The sequence below is a fragment of the Melopsittacus undulatus genome, chromosome 8, assembly GCF_012275295.1.
Source record: "Melopsittacus undulatus isolate bMelUnd1 chromosome 8, bMelUnd1.mat.Z, whole genome shotgun sequence".
Classification (NCBI taxonomy): Eukaryota; Metazoa; Chordata; class Aves; order Psittaciformes; family Psittaculidae; genus Melopsittacus; species Melopsittacus undulatus.
Window position 1 is genome coordinate 26,061,304 of NC_047534.1, and position 12,645 is coordinate 26,073,948.

Genomic DNA, 12,645 nt, shown 5'->3' on the forward strand with positions numbered 1-12,645 from the left:
ACAAGGTTCCACTTTTTTGTCAAATTGGTATTCCTATGGCTAACACTCATCTTTAGCTAGGCAAAATAGTATTTCACCCCATTATACAATATACAATTAGTTAAGCTTTGTTGAGCAGATTTTCTTCTCAACTTCACCCTTCAAAAAAGGCCCTAACATAATTTTAACAGCAGTTCAGAGATCACTAGTGAAATGCTGCCATTTCTGCTTCTTGAAATGACTTCTGAAACCACTTTTCACACAAATATACAATACAAGCACATAAACTGCACAGTGTTAACACTTATTTTCAACTCTTCTGCAGTTTCAAATGTGGAAACATCACAATACATGCATCAGTCCTGGGCTGTTCTTAGCCTGTTTCTGTAGACAGCTAAACCAAATCCACCATTTCAGCAATTCCTTCATATTACATATCCTAAAGCTGCTAAAATACATATTTCCTTGCTGCAGTAGACTAGTATATAAAAAACTGTAGCCACAAATAAATGAGCCATCAGTGGTGAGGGAGAAGAATTTCCAATTACAAAGAAAACAAGGAAACTCGCAACTGCATTATACAACATACTCGGTTCATTTATTTAGATAAATGTAACTGAGCAGTGATACAACTTTTTAATTGAAAAAGTGTAATAAAAATAAAGTCTTTGTTGCTGCAATCCTGCAGTTGGAAGTCCACACTTATTCTCACTGGGACCTTCTGGCTACTGTTGAGGTGCACTGGCACTTCAACTTAGGTTCTTCTGAAAAATAAAATAAATCACAAAAGGATTTTGCCTGCTGGAGAGAAAATATTGAGAGATTGTATTTATTATTCCTCACAGCAAGACGTTAATCTGATTTTTCTCACCTAGTAGACTCACGTAACCAAAGCCATCTTTCTTGCCTTCCCCACATCATGTGAAACACAGCAGAATCTGATTCTGTAGTCAGTCTCCACATCCACACTGGATGCAAAAACATCCAAATATTTCTCCCTCCATTCTAGGTAAGCTTTGCATATTCTTGTGTGTGTCTATATATACACAAACCCTAGAGTTTATAATTTTTGGATATTTAGAAACGGTTATCAATGGGTAACTCTAACATTTAAATCTAACACTGATATGAACAGAATTTTCACTGAAGGCTGTAGGTTTGCTGTGTGTCCTTCATGGAGAGAGTTATAAAGAGGGACCGTGGATCCTTTCTGTTCTTGCGGACTGTTATTTTTCCTCTCAGGGCTTCTCCTGCAGAAGTAAAAAGGAAATATTTAGGCTATGCTTACATTACTGAACCATGCACAGCAACAGTACAGACACATAACATTCCCTTATGTTGCATGAGACACTGTTCCCAATTCATCAGAATTAAACTAGTCTCTAAAGGTTTCCTTGATGTTTTCTAAGCAATAAGCAATGGTCCTGACAGCAAATGTAAGTCTAACTAACTGCAGTTAAATCTGGTGAGGTGCTGAGTTACATCTGATGCTTTACTTCTCAGATGACCCACCCAAAGAACTGACACACCAGTTATTTTATCTGTGACTGGGGAAAACCTCTGTACTCCTTGGGTACATTAACCTCTCTTCGAATCTGGTTGTGCTGGATCTGCACATCACTACTCACCATGTCTGGGCACACACACTCAGCTGGACAGCTACTAAGGGCTGTTGTACTATTTCCCTCCACCCTCTGAGCATCAAATATCGACTAATTTTCTCATGAAATGATACATAATATCTTTAAGTTGTTCAACTTAATTTCCACCCATGAAATAAGCAAATTAGCAATAATAAAACAGTATAAAAAGGCAAAATTGCTACTCTGTGATACTTAATACTGCACTATTCCTTTGCTGAGCTCCCTAATTTAAATAGATCACTACTACTGAGCAGAACTAAGTAACCACAAAAACCTATTCCACTTCCTATTGCAAATGGCATGTGGTTTGTATTTGCACTGCTTTTTATTTGAGTTCTAATTAGGTGATGATTTTATCTGGCAGGAAACATTAACACAAATCTTCAGAGCGTTTCAAGTATATACATTGTTAACAGTGAGTTTTGTCTTACAAATTATCAGGCTTTCTTGACTGTAACATTTTTGGTGTTGCTAAATTGAAGAGGTTTTGTCCTAGAGAAATTCCAGACCTGGATGCTTCTGTTTAACATTTTGTCCTAGCCTGCTCTGATCAAGCCTGGTTCCATCCCTAATGCAGCTATGGTTCCACAGCACATCAAGTTCTCCCACATTTATTCTTTACATAATTCAAAGGTCCATTCTAGCTTTTAGAAACACTTTCAGATTCCAAAATACATCAGGAAAAAAATCAAACCTGCCATGCTGACTTAAGAGAACTTGTGCAGAATCTCTAAGAACAGATGTTTTACTTTTCACACAGAAGACAGGAGACTATTTGTGCATCTCTAAGTCCAATTTAATGAACTAGTAGTATATTTTATTCTCATGCAAACATACTCAATGGAGAAGATGTGAAAAGCCTTTACAGCTATGCAACGTTCTGTAACTTCATACAGGACTAAACAAAGGGATAAAGAACCCATTTCTCCACAGGCACAGCAGTTATTAACTTCTCTCTCCCCCTGCATCTAAAAGTCCTTATAAGAAGAAGACAGCAGAAAACTAGATTTACAGATATTAAGAGCTCCAGAAACTGATTCATGGTATATAAATTTAAGGCAAACTTGTAAGTTTGCATCTGTCATGTTAAGAGTGACACAAACTGAAATCCATTAGCAATTCCAACTAGCTGTAGGGTTTACTATTTGCCTATTTGAAAACCTGACCTAAAAAGCAGTTTTGAGAGACCAAGTTTTCAACAAGGTTCTTGATTTCCAGATGCTGAAGGAGCAATCTGAATTAAAAATATTTATATTTTTGAGTATTAAGCACAAGTTTACTGAGAAGGCAGAATGTGAGGACATTAAAGAGAATTTAGGTTGTTTTTTCAGCTTTCATCTGCTTCTCCCAACCCCCTTTCCCACTGGGTTCAAATTTCATAAATTCCCTAAACCACCTACAACTGACATTAGGGTTATAGGTCGAAGGAGGTGATCCTGCCCCTCTAATCTGCTCTTGTGAGACCTCACTTGGAGTATTGTGTGCAGTTCTGGTGTCCTCAACATAAAAAGGACATGGAACTGTTGGAACAAGTCCAGAGGAGGGACACGAGGATGATCAGGGGACTGGAGCACCTCCTGTGTGAAGACAGGCTGAGAAACTTTGGGCTGTTCAGCCTGGAGAAGAGAAGGCTGCATGGAGACCTCATAGCAGCCTTCCAGTATCTGAAGGGGGCCTACAGGGATGCTGGAGAGGGACTATTCATTAGGGACTGTAGTGACAGGACAAGGGGTAATGGGTTGAAACTTAAACAGGGGAGGTTTAGATTGGATATAAGGAAGAAATTCTTTACTGTAAGGGTGGTGAGGTACTGGAATGGGTTGCCCAGGGAGGTAGTGAATGCTCCATCCCTGGTAGTATTCGAGGCCAGGTTGGAAGCAGCCTTGGGTGACATGGTTTAATGTGAGGTGTCCCTGCCCATGGCAGTGGTGTTGGAACTGGATGATCTTAAGGTCCTTTCCAATCCTAACTATTCTATGATTCTATGATGATACATCTTCCTCACTAAATACCAGAGAATCGTTAATACATTTCAAAAACGTAAGTGTGAATATAAATCTAGTACCTGAAGATTTTAGCTTCAAGTCTTTGGTTTCATGGAAAAACAATCAAAAAAGTAAAGAAACAGAAGCAAACTACAGACTTACATGCAAATTTCTTTGATACAGACATACATGACAATGTATTAATATCATGTATGTGTGAAAAGATTATTTTTTAAATACATGGCAATTTCAAGTACACATGTGTCAAGAATGGCTTCCTGATTTTAGTATCTAGAGTAAAAGTTTGAAAGAGAAGCTATGAACATCCCTTTAAGTAGTAATTACTAGATTTGCATGGGTTTAAAATACCTAAATACAGTCCCTTGTACATCAGAGATGGCTTCAAAGTCAGATTAGCACAGGAATAATTTCAGGCTTGTCACATAAAAAAATAACTGAAACAGTAGTTGTCATGGTTTAAACAAAATCCGCACAGTTCGCTCACTCACTCCCCCCCTTGCTCCCCCAACTCACGGAGAGTTCGGAAGGAGAATCCAAAGAATGTAGCCCCCACGGATTGAGATAAGCACAGTTTATTTGCTAAGGTATAACATAAATCACTACTGCTACTACTACTACAAACAATAATGATAAAGCAAATAACAAGTGAAGAGAATACAACACCTCACCAGCCACCGACCCATAACTCACCCCACCCTGCCCGACCAAGCACTGACCAATACCTCCTCCATCCCCCCAGAGCTCCAGCCCTTCCGGCTCTCTGCCGGCTACATCCTGGGTATGACATGCTATGGTATGGAATACCTCATTGGCTAGCCTGGGTCAGGTGTCCTGTCTCTCCTTCCTGCCGGCCTCCCCTCCTCCCTGGCAGAGCATGAGCTCAGAAAAGGCCTTGAACAAGCTAAACTCCCGAGCAGTAATTCAAAACATACTTGCTATCAGCAATCATTCTCAGCCCAAAAGTCAAAACAGCACTGCACCTGCTACCAAGAAGGAGAAAGATGACTGCTACTGCTCAAACCAGGACAGTAGTTTTGAAAAGAGCTCAGGATACAATCAACAGCATCAAGATTTTCAAGTACCTGAAATTATGTGCCCCAGAAAGAGATTAACTTTGAAGTTGAAGGACTTTCACCTTCTGTAACACACTGGAGGACTACAAGAAATGGGATATTTCCTTCAATGGCCTTTATTCAGATACTTGGGTCACTTACAGCTCAAACATTTATTCAACTTCCATGTCATTCCAATAACTCTGGAACAACAAATTCTGTTCCTACAGGCTGGCTCTGGTGTGATCTTTAGGAACACACTCTGGAAATAATCTAATATCTGAAGGAAAAAACCCCGTAAATAGAGATGTTGTCTCATATTGCAAGGAAATGTTACCTATAAAGGCTTTTCATTCTTGTTTTTAATGAGCTTACCAAGTTGTATCTCTTATTTTCACAGTGCTTTTGTGGAGATTGCTGCTTGTATTTATTAGAGAAAAATAATCTCTACTTATTTTCAGTCCTTAATAAGACCTGCACATTAAGTTATATTTGTAAATATGTAGGAAGCCCACTGCTGAGCCTTTTCATACCATAATTTTAAACCCACAAGAATTACATCTCAACAGATGATTTTACTAAACATGTTACAGAAGGACATGATCTCCATCTATAGTTCTAAGTTCTCTGCTACTCTTCCTTTACACCTCCCTTGCCTCTGTCATCTCTGTCCCTCACACCAGCTACATCCACCATTACTACTTTTCTATCTCACTGGATCCAAAGTATTTCCCAGCTGTTCATGACTTACCATGATTTTAAAAACCACTGTTATGTTCTGTTAAAAAGCCGAAACTTTTTCAATATTCTTATTACAAAAAATAAAAATAAACTGCAATTTGTAAACTTGCTGGTTTCAAATTCTCTAAGGGTTTTTAGAATTCTCCATCTACCACAATTCTCAGTTGCATCCACAAACAGTAAACTGACAGATTATAAATTATAAATAACAAATGCAGGACTTTTTGTCATAGGCTGAAGTCTAAACATTGAAAAAAGCTTTTCAACAAACATAGCTGGAACGAATACTGTATAAAAGAAAAAATACATTTTCTTTGATATTTTTTTCCCCTCATAATTTAACCATTAGCTGGAGATTCCACTTCAATTCCTGTGCAGCTTGATTACTTTGACACAACAAATTGCATGAGAATTGCAAAAATGGTTTCACAGATTATGTAAAGAGATTTGACAGACAGAAGGATGAGGTATGGAAAAAAGGGCATTATAGCTTCTGCGTAGCTGGGAAGTTTAACCTAGTTTGAACATACAGATTTTCAGAACTGCTACAAAATTTGATCTATTTGATCTATTTTAAAATCCTATGATAATAATTTCTAAATTTTTTTTTAAATGTTAAGTTCAGTAAGACCAAAGAGCCTCTGAGAACTAAAATTCCGTGATTTAAATTAATCCCTATTTCAACTGTAGCATTTAAAACATTAACAATAAATGAAGTACAAATCTAATTGCAGATATTATAGTTGACTTTATAGAACAGAACCCTCAGATTCTGTTTGCAAAGGCGGCCAATGAAACAAAGCATTCAATTTTTCTCAGCTTTTTTTCCTGGAACCACATTAATTCTGCCTTTCTAAACCATCTTTTCTTAGGGCCGAAGCAAACAACAGCAGTGCAACCAAGGCACAGAAAGGCAGCTCAGAACAATTAATCAATGTCACGTAGATAGAAAATGACTGATGTTTTTTCACCACAGCTGTCCTGTGAGCTGCCTGGAGGAAGCTGGCACTGGGACTCAGCTGCATCACCTTGCTCTTATCACGCTCAGTTGAATGCAAGTAAACCACACATTGCCACTGCAGTTTGATTAGGACAAAGCTGAATCCATTACAATCCCCTTCCCGCATTTTGATTATCCCTTGGGGAGACCTTAAATTTGTCCCCAAAAAGAGAAAAAGACAAAAGGGTTCAGCAGAAGTGCTGCTCAAGCTTTCTAGCACAAGAAAAAATGCACCTCTGTGTCTGTGACTCACTGCGAATACTGCATGGCTGATGACATGCTCTACTGTACACCCTATACAACTGCTCTGGACAATATAGTTTATTTTGGTTCTTTTACCATCAGTAAAACTGTAAGCAACTGCACCTTTCACTGACTTTTGTGCAATAAGCAGAGCAAGCCTGCAGTCTGTGAGCTAAGACACCTGTCACTGCTAAGATGCCGTTTAGGCCAAACTAATCATATTTTTTCAGTCTATAACTTGATTCATCTGGAAGGATTTGACCAAACCCAAAGATTTCATGCAGTCTCCTTGCACACATATCCACAACGTCTACTTAAAGCTCAAAATGATTCATGGCAACAAACTTGCAACGTGAAGAACTACCCTGACTTTCAACAGAACTTGCTGTCTCCTCCCTCTGTGATTATGAAAAGGACTGAAAGAGCTACTGAAGGAGGCCAACATTCAAGGTCTTTCAAAGTTTCCTTCCTTTCCTGTGGAGAGCTTTATGAAGCTGAGACAAGTAATAACATGGTACTCAAAGCATTCTTTACTCTGAACCCTGTTGAAATTTAAGAACCTTATGAAAGATCTCACTGGAATTATTCCCAAGGGACCTGCTAGAAAACTGCAGTGGATTTGGGGCTAAAGACACCTTAACTACGGAACTACTGGTAAGAAATATCTCTACAAATCCCTCAGAATGTATTGTAAATGATAGTCTTACATGTCTTCAGTTACACATCAGTAAGCTCTGACACTGCTCTTTACAATAAGGTTGTTCTCATTTGAGGCTGACAATTTAAACACTATCTACTTTTCCACTCTAGTTTAGAGTAACTGGACCCCCTAACCTTATGCAACACTGAGGTCCAGCATGCAACTGAAAAAAATCCCAAGTCTCAAAAGCATTACTCTGGAAGAGTTGGCTAGAAAGTAATGAAAAGATAAAATGAAATAAAACGAAATAAAATGAAATAAAAAAGATAAAATGAAATAAAAAAGATAATATAAAAAATGAAAGATAGAAATCATCTGTGGTGGGATCATGGGCATTTCCCTTAAACCCAATAATTTATCCTTAATCCTCCCATTCATTTTCTTAAACTATAAGCACCTGCAGCTGTACGCAGATTGCCACCTTCCTATTTGGCCACTTCTTACTGAATCCCCAACACAATAAAATCCAATGAGCAGTTTCCTTATGGAGCTGTAATCATGGCCTTTTGTTATTATCCACCTGATCTGTGACATCCTTCTTCCATTGGCTGCCTACTTTTATAAATTAGGCATCTCTCTGCCAACTCCCTACTGTTGCATCACTCTCCACCCTCTTTGAGACTTTGTTGGGGTTCTACCTTTTCCTTTCATGCTCTGAGTATTGTCACATTTCAACACCCCAAGGCAAACTCTCAATCAGGCTGCTGCAAAGTCTATAGAGCCAGCTGAGAAAGGTAGGAGAGCTACCTAAGATAATGTGCACACACTGCAAATGACCAAGATTTCCCAGCATAGCTCAGGTACCAGAAATAGCTGCCACAGGGAACGGTGAAGGCCAGATACATACTCCTCCATGTAGAGCTGCAGCATCCCAGCTCACTCACCTAGAACTAATCTTAATTCACTACTTTTGTAGTAGAGATCCTAAAGTGCATAGTCTTGTCCCAATCTCTCTCTCTGCTGTTGTGACGAAACCAGGTTGTTGCTGCTGTACGATCTATATTTCCCTTGCAGTTGCAGAACTTGCAAAGGGGGCACAGAGAATGGCACAAGAAGTTCTCCTGTCAGATACAGAACCTCTTTTATCTTGCAATGCAATAGAACAGCCATGTGAAAAGATTTTCTCAATTTAGTGTCTGAAATACATACTTAGAGACGTTTCTGAAAAGTCAGCAGGATGATTTTAAGCTGCAGATTTCAAAAGATACAGTTTTAAACATGGAAGATTTAGTGTGATCTCAAAATCAAAGTTTTAACAACTATTAATTTTAAAACCGAGCATCACTTTCGCAGGTATCATGTGTAAGTAAACAAGTGACAGCATTTTACAGATACCATGTCACAGTTGTAGACAGGCAAAACAGACGCTAAAATCTCAATCTGGAAACAATTGCCCAACTGGGATGCACAAACTGAAGTATTTCAGTGTAAGATCAAAACATTCAGACAGATTAATTATGCTAGCGTTGTTATCCTACTTTTAACAATGCTTTCTAGGTAGACAAATTAACATTTTACTGTTTGTAAATTCACAAACAGCTCAATTACGGAGACTGGGGAATTAAAAGATAATAAAGGATTTTACAGGGGCTTAGTCATGTGAGCTCTACTTTAGTTTTGCTGTGCTAGCACCTTTTAGCACCACAGAAAATCAAATCACGGTTTTATTTCCACTGCAGGGCAGTATCAAGAATACAAAATGGTGACAATATGCTGTTTTAATGCTAAAAGAATGTGCTTGCATAAAGATCTGGGGTTTAACTTAATTCATTGTTACTGAAAAGATTCTGTGGGCCCTTTAAAATAATTTCGGAAAGCATTTCATTTATTCAGTAAATGCTTGGGACTACCAAATTAGAATACTATTCTGTATATAGTTTTTCATCTAACTTAGCAGGAATATTTCAACAAACAACAAAAGGAAAATATATGTCTGGACCATTAATAAGAAAAAGATACTGCTTTGGCATCTCAGTTTCAATTTGCAAAATAAAGACATATTCAAGCTATTAAAAGGGCTGCTTAAGTAAAATCTTGTACTCTGTAGAAAGTCTACAATACAAGACTCATGTCTGAGAAAACAATTTTTCTGGCAATAAAATATCACCTCCCTTCCTTCTCCAGTTTCTTTATTTTTACTGCTTGCTAAGCAGTTAGAGCATATCCAACATGCTGATGCTATTTTGTTCCACTTCACTGTACACCAGCTTCAAATCTCTCTTCCGTGAGAAGGAAAACCAATTTTGCAGAATACATGAGTAGAAAGAGACTATCTCCTCCTCCCCCTCCAAAATCTAAACCAAACCAACAGAAATTATCCATTAAAACACATATATGTTTTAATATTCAAATGTATACGTTTTAATACAGAAAACTGTCTACCATAGTTATCAAGCTGATATTCAGTGGCAAATTAAGAAGTATTAATTAGGTGAAACTTTCATTGCCTCTCTCCAGATCTTTGGACCTAGATTAAATCTTTCCTATTGCAACCCACAGAATTTGCAAACACTGCACATCTAGTGCAGGCTGCAGCGGGAATGGTGAAGGGAGGATAATTTGCAAATCCCATTCTTTGGTTTCTAACAGCTTCATTTTATTGTTAGAATAAAGATCAAAACATTCACTCTTTTTTATGGCTCAGAAAACAGATCTATTTTTACAACAAGTAACCTGGCATCAAGCAGATGAGAAAATTAGCTAGTTCACACTGCAGAATAAAACCATTTTGACATGAATAAATGAAGTAGGTTTGGATATCTGTAAGTTCAACCTCTTCTACAAACCAAATCCAAATACAATCAGTGCTTTAGCACCACTTCAGGCGTATCCCCAAAAGTTATAAAGCATCTGATAGAGACTTTTAAGTCAGGCTTACTATTTTACTCAGAAACAGAAATCCAAGGGAATAATTTTTCTTTACTGGGGAAAAAGCCAGGGCCATGTCTGAAAGATGCTTTCAAGATTAAGAAAACAATTCAAATGCATTTCATAGCAAATTCCTCTTTCACAACCCATTAAATTCCTGAAAACAAATGCCACCGTGGGGACACCAGTCAGATTACTGCAAGGGCAATGTCAAATTACCCAGATAAATATTTAAGTCACTACTTTTACAAAGAAGAAAAAATGGGAAAAATGGAAGACAGGGAAATCTGTACTTATAGTAACATGTCCTGAGGAAAAAAAGATTTTTGGAACCATGAAGGAGAAGGATCAAAGTCTGAGAGAATGTTTTTTAGTGTTCACCTACATTAAGAAACATTGCTATGTAAGTATCAATAAACACCTACTGCCCTGATGGGTTTGTGTCATCTATGAACAATAAATATCCCACAAAGGATTACAAAGGAAAAGGAAATTACATCAAGACTTTCTCTCAGAACCTTCTTTAACACTGGAAATAACAGATGGAGAATCCTAGATTAAAGTGGCAATTTTATATAACATATAGAAACAGAGAGAACGGGGAAAAGCATGGAAAGGGGAACTTTAATGATGAAGAGAAGGAGACAGGTAGAAGAAAAAAGAAACACAGCTGTAATAAGATTTGTTATGGGGATAGTGTTAGGAAATATGAGCTAATGAAGAGAAAGTAAGGGGTTACAGCAAAAGTGATCTTGAACGTCAACTAGGTTGTGTTCATTACTTCAAAGAACATAGTTTCTGCAGCTGTCTTCAGAAAGTCACTGCACCTAGACTAGAATTCTCGAGACAGGCACACCTTCCAGTCATTTCACACATTTGGCAAATGTCAAATGAGCTAGATAATATTAAATAATGTGCATATTCTAACAAATGTCATCGCACTTATTTCACTTCACACTCTATGACATTGAAATTTAATGAGTTGCAGCAAGGAGACCTTAGCCAGCTTTGTCCAGAAAGAGAAGCTGAACAGAATGCAAGCCAAGTACAAATGCACCAATGTACCAAGAAGTGACAAAACCTAAGAATAGGCAAATAAAACTTATTTAAAGACAGAAAGCCAAAGCATGAAGGAGAGAAACTGTCAAATAACACTGACCATAGTGCCTTTAGGAAAGAAGTTCCTGCTCAAAAGTTGTCATGGCTGAAGGCTAGAAGACGTAAATGTAAAAGCAATTTAACTGAGCGCAGATGCTGCCTTCATATTCATAATTAGGTCTGGTAAGAGAGAGAATATTCCATCTACATCAATATTTCTCTATAGCTTCTCTAAGCTTCTTGACTTCATCTTCTTTTCAACATCCACATAAATTCTTGTACACTTTCCCCCAATTTATCCAAGCTATTTATCAATTGTTCAGGTCAGGGCCAGGTATTACCATGAGTTTATTAACCGACCAGCAGAAATGAGCCTCATTTCTCAGGTTCCTCTCCCTTGGTCCTGCCAAGTCTGTGAAGAAAAATGGTCTCAAAGACAACAAATTCACCATCACGCAGAAGTTCAATGATGGTGAGTAAATACTTAGTGGGTAAGTGAAAAAGGTAAGAAATAATAAAATCACAAAAATCTAACTAATTTAATCTCCTTCGATTAAAATAAAAAGGCAAAAAAAAAACCCAAACTGGGAGAGTCTGAAAGAAAGCGCAGTTCTACAGGAACAAGAGGGCAAGATTTGCAATTCGTGACCAGTTTTATGTTCATCCTCTTGCATGACTATCCCGTAACAGTCATGGACATAATTCTGTCTATAAATCAAGGAATATCTGACTACTTGCAAAGAAATGTATTTTCAAGACTTACAAAACAGAACTAACTGAAACCACTAATAAGCACCATTTCAGTATTCAAAACCTCGCTTGAACCATTTATCATCTGATTTTGGGTTATCCCTGATGACAACTAAAACCTTTTCACATGCATCAAATTCAAGGTGAAACTTACAACACCTATACTTATAACATCTAGTACTTACCAATTTTATCTAAATTTACAGTGTATCAAAATAGCATCTTCCATACTTCAATGGATTAAGTTCATGGCTGTTTCAAGTTCATGATCTTCAAAACTATTTTCAATTTACAAAGCAATCCCCACGCTGCCAGCTACAACATCCACACATATATTCACAATTCATTTAAAAAATACAGCGTAGTTCAGGAGGGCTACAAAAAAACCTGGCACAATCACTTGACAAATACAATACTTCAGAACATTACTTCTGTTAAAATTAAGAGAATGTTAATACCATTGTTCTGGTCTTAAATTCTAGTGCCTCAGAAATGCTTTGATACAGAAGATCTCACCAAAATTACAGCACAAAGCTATGCAAGACAGATGCCCACTTACAATACA

General features: G+C 37.6%; 1 protein-coding gene across 3 annotated transcripts in view; it reads right to left on the reverse strand.

Moving 5' to 3' along the window:
- Nucleotides 1–551: 551 nt before the first annotated feature.
- PRMT3 (protein arginine methyltransferase 3) overlaps nt 552–12,645 on the reverse strand; it is a 67,160-nt gene continuing 55,066 nt past the window's right edge. For 2 of the 3 annotated variants that reach the window (XM_031050270.2, XM_013129439.3), the window contains exon 16: nt 552–1,229. In XM_031050270.2, coding sequence (XP_030906130.2) covers nt 1,120–1,229 — 110 coding nt within the window. In that variant the 3' untranslated portion in view covers nt 552–1,119. The remainder of the gene's footprint in view (nt 1,230–12,645) is intronic. The other variant, XR_004080786.2, reaches the window with a different exon arrangement.